Source organism: Aaosphaeria arxii (assembly GCF_010015735.1).
Source record: "Aaosphaeria arxii CBS 175.79 unplaced genomic scaffold BU24scaffold_2, whole genome shotgun sequence".
Taxonomy (NCBI): Eukaryota; Fungi; Ascomycota; class Dothideomycetes; order Pleosporales; genus Aaosphaeria; species Aaosphaeria arxii.
In genome coordinates this window covers 559,890-577,431 of record NW_022983475.1, presented here as the reverse complement: position 1 = coordinate 577,431, position 17,542 = coordinate 559,890, and the positions used below count along the sequence as shown (strand labels likewise).

The following is a 17,542-nucleotide window of genomic DNA, read 5'->3' as shown; positions in this document are numbered from 1 at the left end:
GAGCTTCTAACGAGAGTCGTCTTCATCCGGTGACCTTGATGTGATTACGAGTTCTCCTTGATGGGCCATCAAATGGAAGCTTTGGTAGGTGATAACAACGATTTTTCGGACCAAGGAGAAACGAAATGCCGATTCCAGGGTCTTAGCTGAGTGCAGCAAAATCAACTAAAAGGAGTTAGTCCAATTGGTCGTACAAAGAGGAACAGTGAAGACAGTGAAGTGTCCACTCACAAGTCACGTCGTACAAACCCAACCAACTCACGCTCGGGATAAAGATGGCAAAGTTTAAGCACCGTTGCCATCGGAGTTTATCTTCACCTGCACTGCACTGCACTGCACTGCATGCATGTAAATCCATTGTTTTATCTTCCGCGCTCATCGCATCGCACAGACAATCATCGTGGGTTGTTCATGTTTACTGTGTAGTCTTCAACTTCCCTTTGTCAATTCTCTCATGGAATTGGACGCCCTAGAACATTCTCTAGAGACAGACCTAATTAGGTACTCGGGTACACGGTACGGTGTGAACAGCTGCAAACTTTCGAGTATGATACCAGTCTAGAACTGCCGGCGGCTTGTGTCCTCCTTGATCTTGAAACAGAAACACATGCTTGTGGCTACCCCAACGACATTTGTCGTCTTCCCTTTCTCGGGTTCGTCACTGGCACATCGTGTCAAACTTCGAACGTGCCGGGGCCTTGATGAAATGTGCCCTTAGTCAGGTCGCAGAGGCAACTGACATTTATTGCTCCACAGTGGAAACAGGTCCAGACTACTACGGAGGTCCTTACTTGGCTGGCTACCTGGTCAATCTATCAGTCAGTCAATCAAAGGAGATCAGCTCCCTTCCCCCTTCGAAAGCCATCTCAGAGGTCCGCGGTGATTATCTTGCGTATTGATGCGAAGATGTGGTCTTTGTCACACCACATCCGATCTGGTGCGTCATGGTGTTTGGATGGACTCAATTGGGGTTGTACCGAGTCGCTAGAGGTAAATCAGGACGACCGTGTTCGGCGTAGGGGTTCTCAAAGCTCGAGCGCAAAATACGACGGATGGGTTGGTTTCGTTCTGCTAGAATCCCGTGTGCAGAGGGTCGTTCCGCCACGTCCTTGCTCGTTCGCTCGGGGAAGAAACCAAGCTAGGACAGAGGTTGAAACGCGGAGAACTAAAGTGAAGATCGTGATGCTTCACATCACTTGTAGTAGTGAGACGTGGTGGTGCTGTTTCGCAGCACGGGCAATTACGTCGTACTTGTCCATACCTGACCGACCTGCATGGGAGCTGTGCGATTGTGATGATTCTGTTGTAATTAATGGGTACCTTTAGCTACTACTGTGTAGGTAGGTATATATGTAGATGGCATGTTGGCCAGCCTGGCCTCAGTCTCTTTTCTCTCTTTGCCTCTTGTTACTGACTGACTTGACTTCTCGTTGTCTCGCGCTCCTTCGCCACCCCCCCATTGCCTTTACCACTCCTTCGAATTATATTCTGTCTCTCTCAATACCCACCTACGTATTTTACATACATCCCTACAACGTACATACCTACTTTTTGGTACTCACACGCATTGCTGCATTACATCGGCTCTGGGAGTCGATACAAGAATAGCCTGGGACTAAGATTTCGAACAGTCGGTGCTTGCTAATAAACAATAACAACACCATCACCTCCACCCAATAACTTCGCTAGAGAGCTTAGAGAGCCTAGAGACGACTTACCCCGTACGTACCGCACCGAACCCGTACTACCGTGGAACGTCATTACTCGGGTATCAATCGACACCAAATCCGCCTGACGCTGTGGTCGTTGGCATTATCAGTATTGTTAATATTATAACGACACATTGCAGGTAAGTTCAAGCTCTATTTTGTTCAATTCTTTGCATCCATCTTTTCTTTTCCCAATTCCACCGGGTTGGGGAGCTATTACTGGTCTGGTGCTGTCGTGGTGGAGGTTGCCAAGTGGAAGTGTGGTTGCTTCTGCTACTCGTCCCGTCCCTACGACTACGCCTTCGCCCACACTGGCACGCACGTCAGTAGTCAGTAGTCAGTAGTGTAGTATACCACATTAGTAGTGGGTGGTACACACTACACACACACCCAACCCACCCACGGCTACACCCCAAGCGCACGCACCCCCAGTGACTTCACTGGTCTCGCCTGCCTGGGCTTCTGCTTCCGCTTCCGCTTTTGCTGCTTCTTGCTGGCTGCTCTCTTCTCTCCTCAGCTTCCCAGCTTCCCCATCCCTCCTTTCCCAACCTTCAAATCCCCATCTATATACAAACTCTCTCACTCTCTATCACTCTCTCTATCCTCGCGACCGATCGCTCCCTCCTTCGACGCACTCCCTCCTACCCCATTTTTGTGCTTTGGCACATCTACCACCCGCTCCAGGGAACCGCGCTCCTTGAAGCCCCTGCTCCGCAATCCTTATCATCCATCTTGCCATCCATCTCAGACTCCCGTCAAGACACACCGTCACTCACAAAAGCTTTCTACAGGCTCTTCATCACTCTGCACAGCTATACCCGTCACTCAGCATCGATTTACGGGCAATCTCCCAATCTCTGATTGCTAGTACGACCCCTCTCTCTCATCGGAAACAGAAACCTTCTGCAGCGTGAGTCTCCGCTTTCCTCTTTTGCCTCTCTACCACCGGTCCCACCGCCCGCCCAAAAGCCCAAGACCCAGCGTCCAACCAGAGCTTCCCCGCTCTGCATCTTGCTCACCGAGCCCATCCTTCACCCCTTCGCATCGATTTCACACCCCTTTCTCCTAAAGATCCATCGCTGACCCCGTCCCAGGTTCTACAAAAGCACCTCGTTATAACACATCTTTCGAGCTCTTAGCCGGCCTAGCCTGCGTAGCTCATCTGCTTTCATAGTACATATACAATTGCACGTTTGGGATCGCGAGATACCGTAGCTTTCCACAATGGATCAGCAACAAGGACAGCAAGGCCCCATGGGCCCTGCAGGCCGTCGGCTGCACATTGCTCATCGACGTAGCCCGTCTGAGTTGACACCGCTTATGAGTACGTTATTCCCTCTCCTTTCCGCCCGGGGCCTATTCGTCCCCGCTTCAATTACTCTCCGTTCTCTTCCACGAGAGCGATAGGAGTTCGACTACATAGATGGTTGGCTAGCTGGCTGGCAGTGACTTGCCTCCTCACCGTTTATCAACTATTTCTCGTTTGCCCCTCCCCCTGACTCGATCGATACTAACACATGTCTTCTTGTAGTGGAACAACTTGCGATTGCCCAGCAAATCGAAGCTCTACAGCAACAGCAGCAACAGATTGCTGCAACCCACCAACAATATGTTAATATGGGCATGATCCAACCACAACAGCACCTTCCCGGTGCAAATTTCCAGATGCCAGGACAAATCTCGAACGTCTCACCGCACGCGAACAACTTCCAATTCCCCCAGCAAGTACCTCAGCAGCATATGCAGGTACCTTTGAACGCGCCCTCGCAGCCATCTTCTCACCGCCGCAACCAGTCCGCCCTCCCTAATGTGATGGGCCCCCCTCCTGCCCCGTCTTCCGGTGCCTCCGGGTTCGGTGAGTACAGTGGACAAGGTACTCAGGGTCGTGAGAACGTGAATCCTCGTGGACGAGGTGGTGGAAGTGCAGGATCTGGACACGCTCGCCGCCACTCCCTCGCTCTGCCTGAGGCGAAGAAGGCTGCAGAGTTGGCAGAGCAGAAGAGAAAGACTTCTGGCTTCCAATTCCCGCTACCCTCCGCGGGCGGTTCCAGCAACCGTGATCAAAGCCCTAGCGGCAACGCACCGAGTGACCAACCACCTTCTGGACGAGGTGGCCGTGGCGGACACGGTCGTAGTCAAAGTATGGCAGTTGGGCGTGGTGGAGGTAACGCCAATCGCGGCGGAGGCAACTTCCAGTTCCCTGCCCCCCAGTCGACCGAGTCGAACGCCAGTAACAATAATAATAATCAGAGCGGGCAGTCGGACTTCCAGCGTCGTGGTAGTTCAGGACATGGCAGGACCTCCTCCCGCAACTTTGAGGGCAATTGGCGACAGCCCAACAACCAACAACAAGGCCAGCCACAGCAGCCACAACAGCAGTCCCAGGATGCCCAGGCTCAGAACATGGGCAACTTCAACCTGAACCAGACTGCCAATGCCCCTCCTTTCCAGCCCGGTCACCGTTCTCGAGGCTCCGTCAACCAATCGGTTGGTACCCTGGGCAACTTCCAGTACCAGGGCCAACCCCAGTTGATGCAACTTCCTCAAGGCCAAGTCCTTATGCAGCAGCAGATGTTCGGTGGACAGGGTCTGAACCCCCTTCAGATTGCTCATCTACAGGCACTGCAGGCTGCTCAGATGAATGGCCAAGGCATGGGTGGCCTACAAGCCAGCCAGCATGCGCCGCCTCAGCTGTCTATGCAACAGCAACAGCAGCAACGCAAGACGCTTTTCACTCCTTACCTACCCCAAGCTACCTTGCCTGCACTACTCAGTGACGGACAGCTAGTTGCTGGTATTCTTCGTGTTAACAAGAAGAACCGTAGCGACGCCTACGTCACTACCACCGACCTTGATGCTGATATCTTCATCTGCGGAAGCAAAGACAGGAACCGTGCCCTCGAGGGTGATCTGGTTGCCGTTGAACTTCTCGATGTCGATGAGGTTTGGGGTCAAAAACGTGAGAAGGAAGAGAAGAAGAAGCGCAAGGACAACGCCGACCCTCGCGGCGGTAGCATCGCTGTGAATGACGCTACTACTCAGCCAGAGACGAGCCAGGAAGGCGGCATCCGCCGACGTGGTAGCTTGCGCCAGCGACCTACCCAGAAGAAGAATGATGATGTGGAGGTCGAGGGACAGAGCTTGCTTCTCATGGAGGAGGAAGAAATCAACGACGAGCAGAAGCCCCTCTACGCTGGTCATATCGTCGCAGTCATCGAGCGTGTTGCTGGCCAGATGTTTTCAGGCACTCTGGGACTTCTTCGTCCTAGCAGCCAGGCGACAAAGGAGAAGCAGGAGGCTGAACGACAGGCTCGCGAGGGTAGCTCTGGCCGCCACCAACCTGAACGCCAGCAAGACAAACCAAAGATTGTCTGGTTCAAGCCTACTGACAAGCGTGTCCCTCTCATTGCTATTCCTACCGAGCAGGCACCAAGGGATTTCGTCGAGAAGCATCAAGATTATGCCAACCGCATCTTTGTTGCATGCATTAAGCGATGGCCGATCACCTCCCTGCATCCTTTCGGTACCTTGGTCGAGCAATTGGGCGAGATGGGTGACCTCAAGGTTGAGACCGATGCTTTGCTGCGTGACAACAACTTTGGTCCAGATGATTTCTCTGATGCCGTTCTCAAGAACGTCGGATTTGAAAATTGGTCTGTGACTAATGACGGTGAGACCGCCTTGGAGAACCGACGTGACTTCCGTAATGAGGAATCGTTCACCATTGACCCCAACGGGAGCAAGGAGCTTGACGATGCCATCCACTTCAAACACCTCGATAATGGCCGCGTTGAGATCGGCTTCCATGTTGCCGACGTTGCTCATTTCATCAAGGCCAACTCGCTCGTCGACCGCGAGGCCAAGAAGCGTGGAACAGCAGTGTATCTGATGACTAGGACCGTCAATATGCTTCCTCCACGATTGGCCACTGATATCTGCTGCTTGAGCCCAGGCGAGGATCGTTACACCGTCAGTGTTGTCTTCCAGGTTGACCCCTCGACTGGCCATGTCTTTGAGGACGAGACTTGGATCGGAAAGTCCGTCATCAAGAGTTCTGGCAAGCTTACCTATGAAGAGGTTGACTCCGTTATCAGCGGAAGCAACGATGTTCAGGTACCAGCAGCAAGAGCCAATGACATCAAATTGGCCCATTCCATAACGCAGAAGTTCCGACAAGCACGCTTGGGCGACCGTTCCACCGACAACAGCACAGACTTCCCTCCACTTAGACTCATTTACCAGCTCGATGACGAGAATGTGCCCGTCGAGGAGAACATTTTCTACTCATCGCCTGCGCACGAGCTCATTGAGGAGCTTAGCCACAAGACGAATGCTTACGTTGCTAAGAAGATTGTCGCCGGCCTTCCTGAAAAGGCTCTTCTCCGACGACAGCCATCGCCCAACTCTCGACGTCTGGAAACGACTGCTGAGAGGATGAATGCTATTGGTTACAACCTCGACACAACTAGCAGTGGCAGCCTCCAGAGCAGCCTTTTCCAGATCGAAGACAACGACATCCGCAAGGGTATCGAGACTCTTGTTATCAAGTCCATGACAAGGGCCAAGTACTTCGTTGCCGGCAAGACTACAGAAGATCAATACCCTCACTATGCCCTCAACCTACCTGTGTACACTCATTTCACCAACCCGTCCCGTCGCTATGCTGATATCATTGTCCATCGTCAGCTGGAGGCTGTCCTCTCCAATGGGGCCATTGAATTCACAGATGATGTGGAGGTTCTCTCCAAGACCGCAGAAATGGCTAATACCAAGAAGGACTCTGCTCATGCCGCCCAGGAACAGAGTGTACACATCGAGGCTTGCCGCAGGATGGATAAGATGCGTCAAGACCTCGGCGGTGATCTCATCAGTGAAGGTATCATCTTGTGCGTGTACGAGTCGGCCTTTGACGTCTTAATTCCCGAATTTGGATTCGAAAAGCGCGTCCATTGTGACCAACTTCCGTTGAAGAAGGCTGAGTTCGATAAGAACAAGAGGCTCCTCGAGTTGTACTGGGAGAAGGGTGTTCCTTCCTCGACCTACATCCCTGAAGACGAGCGTCCAAAGCACGGTTCAAGCCGGGCGGCAAACGCTGCTGCTGCTGCCCGCGACGCGGAGCTCGCCAAACAGCGCGCCAAGGAGCAAGAGGAGGCTCAACGACGAAACATGGATACAGGCACTATGTCCACCGATGATGTTGACGCTTTGTTCGATGATGAAGACGATGATTCCACGGATCTTGCAGGCACAATGGCAGGTGTGTCTTTGAACCCTGCAGGAGCCGACCGTCCTACTCAGAGCATGCCACCTTCCCCAACCCGGAACGGACTCTCAACTGGACAGGCCCCTCACCGTGTCAAGTCCGACTCCAAGCTTGCTCAAAGCGCTAGTGAAGTACCCGAGGCCAAGCTTTCGAACAAGGAGAAGTACCTGAACTGGTTCACTCTCAGGGAGGAGAATGGCGACTACATCCAGGACGTCCGGGAGATGACTCGCGTGCCAATCATCTTGAAGACTGATCTCTCCAAGAGCCCTCCGTAAGTTCAACCACCTGTCAAAAGCCTTCCACATTACTGACCTTGTTTAGTTGCCTGACCATCCGCTCTCTCAACCCATACGCTCTATAATAACCTCGATCAACGATGAACCCGATCAACTGTATCGATGTCGACATAGACGCCACTTTGGGCGTCTTTGTCTTTGACCGTGAAATGCGACCAGGAACGAGTTTGGAACCAAAGGTCTCTCAGCGGGGGCCTCGGAATGTTGGTGACGTTGTCGTATCGATTTCAAAGAGACACAACACATTCTTCTGAGTTTGCAGCAATATACAAATGCAGGATTACAGAAAGTAGTAAAGCAGAACTTGGGTGGTGGCCCCACCGGTTCGAACAAGTCAAGCACAATATCATGGACATTGTTAGTAGGTAGTTGGAGATGGAAAGTATCATATTAATGTGGGCAATTGCAAAAGCCTTCAGGTGTAGTCGATATCATCGTTGTTTTACCCTTAGTCATAGTCTGAATCGAGCATTGTCTCCAAGTCTTGTTTCCTCGAGTTTAGAGCCGCATGAGTCGGCATTGGTGATGCCGTCCTGGCGATGTGTGCACTGTGCGGTGTGAATGTTTTGGAGCCGTTCTCAGACAATCAACCGAGCTGTCAGTTCAAGACAAGATTCTTCGGAGGTATCGGCAGCCTGTTCTAACTTCTGCACATCCAAGCGGATAAACAATCTGACTGTACATGCGGCGGGCGATTGTTCCGGTTTAGTCAGGCACAAAATGCCCCCTTGGCTCAGTTGGCTGCAAGACATGCGACCTTTTGCGAACCATAGTCCCCTGCCCCTGGCGTCCCCTGTGAGCAAGTGCTCTAGCATCTCTACCAAGATCTGCAAGAATGGCCTGAGGCTCCCCGCTGTAAGTCTGTGGGAGATTACAAGTCGGGGTAGGGATGTGATTCCACCCCTCGGCAAGCTTACTTGGCATCGTGGAGGTGTTTGAGGTTGCTTCAACCATCCAAAACCGTACCTTTTTTGATAGCCAGGCACAGCCTTGAATCGCAGGCAAGTGGTTCTGAAGGAAACATCTTAGAACACGGCTGGATAGGGTCTTAGAAGCCAAGAGATTGGCAAGATTATTCTTTTGTTTGATGGTAGATCGCGCGCGCGTGCTCTGCAGGTACACCGAACGAGGAGTAAGTAAACCTATTTTCTTCACTTCTCCGGTGGCTGGTATCAGTTGTCACAGCTAACAATATGTCTCCATACGCAAACAGCCTCTTGCGACGATATTCATAGCACAAATCACTGGCAAAACATTTACAGTGCAAGAGATTGCTGGCACCATCGGCCAACGTTATTGCGCTTCTATAGACCCCCAGCAATGGCTCCACGCGCATTCAACTACCATGGCGACAACCGGCCGGAATGAAAGTGAGCCGCCACATTATCAGTAATGCAATGATTTTACGGGAGAGATTGATTTACGGGTGGAAGCTCTCCGGGTAGCGCCCAAGTGTGAAGTTGGTGAGGTTGTCACTCAGAGGGTTTCAGACCGGTTGGCTAAGCGTCGCAACACCCCGGTCCTGCTACACCTCCTTACCCCGATGCCATCCCCAACCTCAGCGAACACAACCTGCGAGACCCTTCTACCACTGTGGCAGTGGGTTGTTCCTGGTAGATCACAGGCCGTTCATTGAAGGGAATTGGCTTGACTGGCCACAGATCCGGTAAGTGGACCAGGCGTTGACGGGATCGCTGCAGTCCGCCAACTTGCTTCGAGCTGTCCTTCCGTCTTCCGAATTGGCTGTGGCGTCTCAGATACCATCCTTGAGTCGCGGTACTTTTGCTATAAGGTCCATTGCTGCCCACTTCTGTTTCTATTGAACGTTTTCTGTTGGACATCAGCGGCAGTGACCTTTCCAAGTACCTCCTAATACCCACCACACACTCCTTACATTCTCTTCTCCCCGTCCCTGGTTGGACTTGAAAAAGGAATTTAATAATTATACATTCAAAGCTAGACTTTGCTGGCCGTCTGTCACTAACCATTCTTTCAACGCAACATCAACAACAACATCAACGACACATTTAATTCGATCATCATGCCTAGCGTACGCTCCACCCTCTACTGGCTCCTCGTGGCCGCCCCAACTTTTACTCTCGCCGCCCCGGCCGGTGTCTATCCTCGACAGGAGGCTACTACTACTGCCGCCGTTGCTGAGCCCCCAGCTGCCACCGCAAGTGCACCAGCTGCTCCTCCAGCAGCCGCTCCCCCAGCAGGTGGATTGACCGATCCCGACATCCTCAACTTGTAAGTCTCATTCTCCAGGTCCATAGTAGATCGAACGGTACTGACTCGTCCCTCAGCGCCCTCACAGCAGAGCACCTCGAGGCCGAGTTCTACAAGCAAGGCTTCGCCAAGATTCCCGCGGAACAGTTCACTGCCCTCGGACTGAGCGAGGGCCAGATCGCCTCCCTCAAGAAGGTCGGAGAGACAGAGGCCACCCATGTTTCCACTCTCTTGAGCGCCATCTCTGGCGCCGGTGTTAAGCCCGTGGAGCCTTGCCAGTACAACTTCGATGCTGCCCTCGTAGATGCTAAGACCATGGTTGCTACCGCACGTGTTCTCGAGGCCGTCGGTGTATCTGCCTATCTCGGTGCCGCACCTCTGATCACTTCGCCCGATGTCCTCGCAGCCGCAGCTTCCATTGCCACGGTCGAGTCTCGTCACCAGGCTTTCATCCGTGTAGCTGCTGGAGCCGAGCCCGTCCCCGCTGCATTCGACACTGCCCTTGGACCCCGTGCCGTCTTCACCCTCGCCGCTCAGTTCATCACCTCTTGCCCCGAGGGTTCCAACTTGAACATCCAGGCCTTCCCCTCAATCGCTCTCCAGAACCCCGAGCAGGCCGTCGTTGGACAGAACCTCAAGTTGGCTGATGCTGCCAACCCTGCCGGTGCCCAGTTCTGCGCTTTCGTTGCTCCGTACGTTTCCCTACTCATCAAAGCATCCAATTCATAGAAGCTAATAATCATACCAGTGGCGGTAACCAATTCGCACCTCTCGTCGACGGCAACTGCGTCATCCCCGGCAACCTCGCCGGTGAGGTGTACATGATGGTCACCAAGTCCCAGTCCGTCGCCGACTCCGAGGTGCTCGCCGGACCTTCCGTCATCCAGCCCTCATAGACGAATTAAAGGAAAAGAGAAGGATAAAATATGACTTTAACGCGCGTTCATGTTATAATTCTGCATATATGTTTCTCTCCTCCCCCCCCTCCTTTTCCTTTCCCAAATGTTTATGAGAGTGGACTAGGGAAAAAGAGGGGGGTTTCCTCGTTCCTGCAGAAGAGGGCGAAGAGCGTATGTGTACAAGCCATCAACAACAACCAACCACACAATTTTTAAACTTCACTACAGTCGTTGCAATATACAAGCATTTGAAAGTCAAAGCATTGTTTTAGTTCTTTTATTTCTTTTTCATATTTTTTTTATTCTGTCATGGTATCGTTGGATGATGACTGAGCTGAATGAGGTATGTAGATCTGGTAAGAAAGGATTCGAAAAGGAAGACCTGCGCGCAGAAATACCCCCCAACAAGAAGTTTGTAGTTAGTCAGTTTTGGTGTTTTTTTTTATATAGCAAAGGCATAATATCTTCTTGATGAAAGGGTAGAAAAGACGATTCTGTGAATCGGTCGTCGCCCATCAGGAGTTAATGAAAAATTTCAAAATTTTTCAAACAGCAGCGCACTTTGCATATTTGTCTTCAAGTGAACTTTAACTATCGTGACACACTTAGTACTTACTTGCTATTGCTTTATTACTGACTTTGAAACTCTTCTTCAACTACGACAAAAATAAAATAGAAACTCTACGCATTAGTAACGCAGGACACCACCTGACTCAATTTGACTTTTATGCTAAAGGACCTTCAGACTTGGTACTGCAACTGTTGCAGGGTGGTGGTAGTGGATGGGTGATGCGCAATCCATCCCAAAGCAGCGGACTTTGCGAAACACCACCATGTCGATAACGTATGCATTCGTTCCTTCTACTCATACTACTCGTAAGCAAAAGGAAAAGTTCGTTGATCACTCCGGGTTTGGATGATCGCAACAGAACGAACTGCACAGCTTACGAGATACGCTGCACCTCGTGACTCTCCGTCGCAGGATTTCCAGAATGCGGAGTAGTTAATCGATGTTAGACGAGCAGGCGTCGCTACACGCGGGGAGTGTCGGTCATGGTGCTCCCTCCGGCTTTGCACCAATCACGTCTTCGATAAGTCCGTCGATCGATACCGCTTCGAGCGATGAGGAAGCTCGGTCCGAGTCTCCACCTTCCGAAGTGTTGCCGGCTACCGAGCCGGTGGCATTCGATGCCTCATACGGGAAAGTGCGTAATTGGCGGGAGGGGAGTTGGTGAGATATCTTTTTATTGAACGTCACTTGCTCTTCTTAACGCCCTTTTCGCGCCCTTGGATCGTTGCGAATCTTTGTTTAACGTTCTTCTTGTGACACTGGGATTGGTGTTCTCGAAGTAAGGTCGCGATAGTTGTGCATACAGACAAGTGAGACGATCAGACGGTTGGTAGTTATATCGGATTGGATTCCGTTCGGTAGCGTAAGAGAAGGATTAATTGAGGTCGTCGTCTGACTTTTCCCTTCCTCTGCTATCTGGCCATCAGACAACTCGAAAGGCTTCCGAGCTTTTGCTATACACCTGTTCTTATTCAACACCATCCACCATGGCAATCGCCCAGAATGGCGGCTCCTCCACCTGCGTCATGGAGGAGCCCCTCGAGCTCCAGGATATCTCAGGCTACCTATCGCAACCGCAGCCCGCAAAGCTCGACCAGCCTCGCTCCAGTCTGAATATTCATACGCAACAAGACACCAAGGATCGTACGTATACTACAAACGAGGACCCTGTGGAGAATTTACCGAGCCCGACGACGACGCCGGCCGAGAAGTTGGAGCGCTGGCATGCGCCCAGGACGAACCTCTGGCGGACGTTCGCTGCTTTCTGGAGTTTCGTCGTGATGGGGAGTAATGATGCTGCGTATGGTGTATGTATTCTTGATATCGTTAGTTATCTTGCCATTGACTGACGTTGTTATAGGCACTTATCCCTTATGTAAGGCAGACTTCAATTGCTAATATACCATGGCATTGAATAGCAGACTAACATGGTATCCAGCTTCAAGAGTACTACAATCTTACATTCGTGGTCATATCTCTGGTTTTCCTATCCCCCCTGGTCGGATACACAGCGTCGGCGCTCCTCAACAACACCATCCATCTCAAGTTCGGCCAGAGAGGTGTCGCCATGATCGCGCCGGGCTGCCACTTGGTCGCCTACGTTGTCATTGCCGTGCACCCGCCCTATCCGGTGCTGGTTGTCATCTTCATGGTCGCAGGATTCGGCAATGGCCTGGCTGACGCTGCGTGGAATGCGTGGATGGGTAACATGGCGAACCCGAATGAGATCCTCGGATTCCTGCATGCGTTCTACGGACTCGGGGCCGTGCTTGCGCCGCTCATCGCTACGACTATGATCACCAAGGGCGACAGATTGCCTTGGTATTATTTCTACTACGTGATGGTATGTCTTGTCATCAATCGGTGTTTCAAGTGTCGTGTCGATACTAACAACATAAACAGATCGCCATGGCCGTGATCGAGTGCGTCACTTCGACCACAGCATTTTGGAAAGCAACCGGTGCCGTCTTCCGCGCCCAGAACCCTCGCACCACCAACACCAAAGACAACCGCATGAAGGAGGCCCTCATCCGCCTACCAAACGCCCGCGTCACCTGGCTCTGCGCTCTGTTCCTGCTCGGCTACGTCGGTATCGAGGTCGCCCTGGGAGGCTGGATCGTGAAGTTCATGCTGGAGGTCAGGAAGGGCGGGGACTTTGCCAGTGGTATGACTGCGACGGGCTTCTGGATGGGCATCACCGTCGGGAGAATCGTCTTGGGGTTCGTCACGCCGAGGTTGGGTGAGAAGCTCGCTATTGCGGTATGTACACATACCCCCTACACCCCGATCGTTATCCAGGACAAAAGCACTAACATCCCGAAAGATCTACCTCCCCCTCACAATGGCCCTCGAACTAATCTTCTGGCTCGTCCCCCAATTCTACGTCTCCGCCGTCGCCGTCTCCTTCCAAGGCTTCTTCCTGGGCCCTCTCTTCCCCGCTGCCGTTGTCGCTGCCACGAAGCTCCTTCCCCGCCATCTGCACGTCAGCGCCATCGGCTTCGCAGCTGCGTTTGGCGGCTCCGGCGCGGCGATCTTCCCGTTCGCTGTCGGCGCCATTGCGCAGGGGCATGGTGTTCAGGTGCTGCAGCCGATCATCCTCGCGCTTTTGGGCGTCATTTTGGTGTTGTGGCTTTGTTTGCCGAGGATTCATAAGAAGAGTGAGTGAGAAGGAGAGTGATATGAGGGGTTCAAAAGTATCGTTTATGGTTTACTTCGACTAGCGAATGTACGGGACGACGAATAGGGGTGTAGACCTCGAAAGTATATAATGGTTGAGATATGGTTATGGTAATCTACGAAGGATGGATATGGTACATAGGACACTTGATCACCATGCACAATACCGTCAAAAAGCCATCCATTCCAATACAATCCATCAACTCGATCTACACCTAATAAGCTCCCTCCCTAACCTTAAACCTCTCCCCATCCACCACTCCCACCTCCCCAACCGCACTCCACACCACCCCATCGACCGTCAACTCTAACCCCCTAACCTTCACCGGCTTATCGTCAAGCCCCCACAGAGTCACCGCCAGATAATTCGTCCCATCATAATCTAGTATCCCCCTCGGAACAGGGAACTTCGTCTGCGGCCCCACATTACTAACATACTTCCCATACTGCCACCCATTAACATAAAGCTGCACCCTATACGCCTCCCCGCCTCCTCCTCCCCCACCAAGCGTGGAATTATCAAACGTAAACGACATCGGCACGTCCCACCCCTCCGGCACACGCAGTTCGAACTCCGCCGCGAAGAACCCAACCCCCGGTCCCGTCAGCCCATCCAACACAGGACCCTTCGACGCTTTCCATTCGACGTTACACGGCGATGATGAACCACCCTCCCTACTTCTCCTGCTGCTGGTGGTTGTGCTAAGCGCACCAGGGAGATGCAAACCACACCTCTCAGCAAACAACCCCCCCTCGTTCAGCGGACCCCTCGACACGTCCGCGTAGTCTTCGCCCCCGAGGTTGCCCGTCAGTTTCCACGCCACGTCGCGTTGATCCCGGCCTGAGAGACGGTAGTCGAGGATGCCGCGCGGGTTCTTCATCTGCTCTGTGCCGATAGTCCAGTTCTCGTCGAGGCCCATTGTGTCGATTAGGACTGTGATGACGTGTTGTGACCCCTTCGCGAGGGCCGGGAGCGTGAAGGTGGAGTTCGCGGTCGTCGCGGCGTCGTAGCCGCGGAACGAGCCGAGGAAGTGGTCGTCTAGCCAGGCGGAGTGGGCGAAGGCGGAGCCGCCGGATGTGGAGAGGGAGAGGGTGGTTTCGTTGCCGGTGGAGGTGAAGGTGCCGCTGTAGAGGAGCGCACCGGTGTGGTAGCCGTAGTCGGAGGCGTAGAGGGATGTTGGGGTCGTGAGGGGGCGGTGCGTGTTGGGGGTTTTGGGGTGGGAGGCGGAGGTCCAGCGGGTGGAGTTGTAGGTTGGGAGAAGCTCCGGGAGGGAGTCGAGGTAGTGCCATTGGAGGGTGGAGAGGTTGGGGATGGAGAGTTCGGGTGGGTTGTAGGGGATTGTGGCTGTTATGGCGCCGGTTTGGTTGGAGGTTTGGAAGGGGAGGGGGCGCTTGTTGAAGGTTAGGGTTGAGAGGGAGGAGGGCGCACCGCCGAGGATCTCGATGGGGGTCGTTGCGTTCACGTCGCCAGTCAGGGAGAGGGTGTTCCCATCGATCTTTGCGGTACGCATGAGGTAGCCGGCTTTGAGGATGACGGCGTGGGAGGAGTCGTGAGGTGCAGTGTCGATGGACCAGTGGTTGTAGGCGGAGTTGCGATCTGTTACATGTCAGTAGAGCTTTCGAGGATCATCTTTTTGATCAACTTACCCAGCATGTAGACATAAATGAAATTACTTCCCACTCCGACCTTGACCACTTTCCTCTTCTCGTTGGCTTCGAAGTTGACCAGCGTGTATCCCCTGGTTGCGATGGATTGAACCTCGCCTTCGAGGACTTCGAGTCCAGTGACTGCCAGAACGAACTCATGTGTCTCTCCTGGCCCACCGTACAAGACCAAAACGGTCTTATCCTCATACTTATGCCAGGTGAAAATCTCTGCAGTGCTGTATACAAGCGTTGCTTGCCCGATGTCATAATTGCTGACATGAATCTTCGAGTCACGGCCACTGAGGGTGAGACTCGTATTGGCAATCTGAGGAACAGTAATGTTTCCAAACGCCGTAGTCGGGATGGTGAGTTTGTATTTTGTCGAGTCGAGGGTATTGTACTTGGCGTGCCGCACATAGTAGAATCTCGTGCTCTCGTTTGCCGCAACAGTGACGGTGAGATCAGTGCTCGTCGTCCAGAGATTATTCGATGAGTTTCCAGGGGTAAGGGTGAGATACTGGGGCGACACTTTCAAGAAGTTTGCTTGCAGCTTCTGCTCGGAGTATTTCTCCCTGTCGACTCGACGATCTTCGCGGATCACGGCTGCGTAGTCGTACGATGTGTATCCGCCAGGGTGTCCGAGATTGCCCCAATTCGTTCCGCCAAATGTCATGTAAAGATTCAATATCGTGACGCCGAAACTGTAGAGGTTCTTGTAGAATACTCGCTGGAACTCTGAACTGACTAGTACTTCGCACTTGTCAAACCCTGGACCGCCCCAAGGATCGAAGGATCCTCCCTGGAACTCCAGAATCGAGTAAGGGGTGCTTGGGCTCTGTTGCTCGTGCAGCTGTCTCCAATTTGCTGGTAGAGCTTTATCTGGCCAAACGGCTGGATTCGCGCAGTCGAATCCAAGGGGGTAGCCGTCGTGGCCGTAGATGTCTACGGGCGCAGGTTGTCCCGGGGCGTTGTGTCCTTTGGGTGAAGCATCATTGCTGATGAGAGGGACAACGACTCCGGCATCGCGAAGCTGTTTGTAGATGTACTCCATGTAGTCTGGATCAGGGAAGACCTGGTCGGATGTGGCCTGTGTGTATTCATTTTCCGGCTGGACTAGGATAATTGGCCCACCGTTTGTGATTTGAGCATCTGCAATCGTCTTTCCAATGCTGGCCATATACAAGTCTGTCGCTTTAAGGAACTCGGGAGATTTGGTTCGCAATGTACCATTTACGCGCTGCAGCCAACCTGGGAATCCTCCTCCACTAACCTCGGCGTTGATGTAAGGGCCTGGACGGGCAATGAGGTATATGCCAACCTCTGAAGCAGCATCGAAGAAAGGCTTCAAGTCGAAGACACCATCTGCGCGATAGGTCCCAGGCTTGCCTTCTAGTAGCGCCCAATCCACGTAGAAAGACACGCCATTGTAACCAAGAGCTTTGATCTTTTGGAAAATATCGCGATGCAAATCAGGGACAGGGAGTCTGAGTGGCTTATTAGCGGACAATGTCTTGATTCATTCCTGGACGATTATACCTGTAGGGATGCACCTCGCCGCTATATAAAAGTAAACGCTCGCCATTGACAAATAGTGAGTCCTCATCCCAAGTGACCTGCATAGACAGATTAATCGACTGAACATATGATCCGCGTTTCTTTAATACAACCCACAATATCTTGTAGCGGACCTCTTTTGGATGTTCTAATCCACTCCTTCGGCGAGTAGCCCACTGCTTTGGCGCAGGTTTGAACTGCGAAGCAGGAGAGCGCAATGGCACCCGCGAGCTTGGAAATTCGTCTCATCCTGGAACAATTAGGACAGAATCAGCAAATTGATTAAGTACCTGAAAACAGGGACAACATCTCTGTAAATACCCTTACCAGGACGTCCGAGGCTTAACACGCCCGTAGCTACCAATGGCACCATGACGTGTACTAGGTACCCCGCGACTATGCAATTTCCCATTATAATCTATTTCAAGTTTCTCCCGCGAAGTCGACATGATTGCATCCGGGGCTAAGAAGGCAAGTCTAGGTAGTACAAGATTCCACCACTCGTCGTGCGGCGGGGAGAATTGAGGGTCATGGCTTGTGCATGTGGCCTGCAGGATGGCCTGAGCCGTTGCCCAGACTGAGGCGGGCGATCAGCGGGGGGTGGTGACAGGGGATACAAGACTCATTAAGCATTCAGTTCCCGGCTTTGGCGAGCGGCTTATATTAAAGCAAGGGGAGATGGCGTTACATTGTGC

General features: G+C 52.6%; 5 protein-coding genes across 5 annotated transcripts; 3 read left to right on the top strand and 2 right to left on the bottom strand.

The window, feature by feature from the left end:
* The first annotated feature begins 3,221 nt into the window (after positions 1-3,221).
* BU24DRAFT_103782 (RNB-domain-containing protein) lies at positions 3,222-7,491 on the top strand. Its single transcript, XM_033520722.1, has 2 exons — positions 3,222-7,246; positions 7,297-7,491. The coding sequence occupies exons 1-2, from the start codon at positions 3,327-3,329 to the stop codon at positions 7,334-7,336; spliced, it is 3,960 nt and encodes a 1,319-aa protein (XP_033387069.1). The 5' UTR covers positions 3,222-3,326; the 3' UTR covers positions 7,337-7,491.
* Positions 7,492-8,712: 1,221 nt separating this feature from the next.
* On the bottom strand, positions 8,713-9,560 carry BU24DRAFT_103785 (uncharacterized protein). The gene has a single exon (XM_033520723.1). The coding sequence runs from the start codon at positions 9,257-9,259 to the stop codon at positions 8,807-8,809; it is 453 nt and encodes a 150-aa protein (XP_033387068.1). The 5' UTR covers positions 9,260-9,560; the 3' UTR covers positions 8,713-8,806.
* On the top strand, positions 8,935-10,609 carry BU24DRAFT_103821 (uncharacterized protein). The gene is made up of 3 exons (XM_033520724.1): positions 8,935-9,521; positions 9,578-10,192; positions 10,249-10,609. The coding sequence occupies exons 1-3, from the start codon at positions 9,313-9,315 to the stop codon at positions 10,394-10,396; spliced, it is 972 nt and encodes a 323-aa protein (XP_033387067.1). The 5' UTR covers positions 8,935-9,312; the 3' UTR covers positions 10,397-10,609.
* Positions 10,610-11,675: 1,066 nt separating this feature from the next.
* Positions 11,676-13,853, top strand: BU24DRAFT_363969 (MFS general substrate transporter). The gene is made up of 5 exons (XM_033524226.1): positions 11,676-12,277; positions 12,331-12,345; positions 12,409-12,813; positions 12,873-13,229; positions 13,294-13,853. The coding sequence occupies exons 1-5, from the start codon at positions 11,957-11,959 to the stop codon at positions 13,633-13,635; spliced, it is 1,440 nt and encodes a 479-aa protein (XP_033387066.1). The 5' UTR covers positions 11,676-11,956; the 3' UTR covers positions 13,636-13,853.
* Position 13,854: 1 nt separating this feature from the next.
* On the bottom strand, positions 13,855-17,451 carry BU24DRAFT_418268 (glycoside hydrolase family 35 protein). The gene is made up of 4 exons (XM_033526942.1): positions 16,965-17,451; positions 16,830-16,906; positions 15,294-16,777; positions 13,855-15,243 (listed from the first exon to the last, which is right to left on the bottom strand). Exons 1-4 carry the CDS (start codon positions 17,094-17,096, stop codon positions 13,862-13,864), a joined length of 3,075 nt encoding a protein of 1,024 aa, XP_033387065.1. The 5' UTR covers positions 17,097-17,451; the 3' UTR covers positions 13,855-13,861.
* Between the last annotated feature and the right edge of the window lie 91 nt (positions 17,452-17,542).

What these genes read in the sequence shown, in the direction of transcription:
- BU24DRAFT_103782 (XM_033520722.1), top strand. Translation starts at nt 3,327, where the DNA reads ATGGGCATGATCCAACCACAACAGCACCTTCCCGGTGCAAATTTCCAG. An exon ending in GATCTCTCCAAGAGCCCTCC is followed by an intron (nt 7,247 to 7,296) that starts GTAAGTTCAACC and finishes GACCTTGTTTAG; the next exon opens with TTGCCTGACCATCCGCTCTC.
- BU24DRAFT_103785 (XM_033520723.1), bottom strand. Translation starts at nt 9,259, where the DNA reads ATGGTTAGTGACAGACGGCCAGCAAAGTCTAGCTTTGAATGTATAATT.
- BU24DRAFT_103821 (XM_033520724.1), top strand. Translation starts at nt 9,313, where the DNA reads ATGCCTAGCGTACGCTCCACCCTCTACTGGCTCCTCGTGGCCGCCCCA. An exon ending in GATCCCGACATCCTCAACTT is followed by an intron (nt 9,522 to 9,577) that starts GTAAGTCTCATT and finishes CTCGTCCCTCAG; the next exon opens with CGCCCTCACAGCAGAGCACC. An exon ending in TTCTGCGCTTTCGTTGCTCC is followed by an intron (nt 10,193 to 10,248) that starts GTACGTTTCCCT and finishes TAATCATACCAG; the next exon opens with TGGCGGTAACCAATTCGCAC.
- BU24DRAFT_363969 (XM_033524226.1), top strand. Translation starts at nt 11,957, where the DNA reads ATGGCAATCGCCCAGAATGGCGGCTCCTCCACCTGCGTCATGGAGGAG. An exon ending in ATTATTTCTACTACGTGATG is followed by an intron (nt 12,814 to 12,872) that starts GTATGTCTTGTC and finishes CAACATAAACAG; the next exon opens with ATCGCCATGGCCGTGATCGA. An exon ending in GTGAGAAGCTCGCTATTGCG is followed by an intron (nt 13,230 to 13,293) that starts GTATGTACACAT and finishes ACATCCCGAAAG; the next exon opens with ATCTACCTCCCCCTCACAAT.
- BU24DRAFT_418268 (XM_033526942.1), bottom strand. Translation starts at nt 17,096, where the DNA reads ATGAGACGAATTTCCAAGCTCGCGGGTGCCATTGCGCTCTCCTGCTTC. An exon ending in GAGGTCCGCTACAAGATATT is followed by an intron (nt 16,907 to 16,964) that starts GTGGGTTGTATT and finishes CTGTCTATGCAG; the next exon opens with GTCACTTGGGATGAGGACTC. An exon ending in CATTTATGTCTACATGCTGG is followed by an intron (nt 15,244 to 15,293) that starts GTAAGTTGATCA and finishes GACATGTAACAG; the next exon opens with ATCGCAACTCCGCCTACAAC.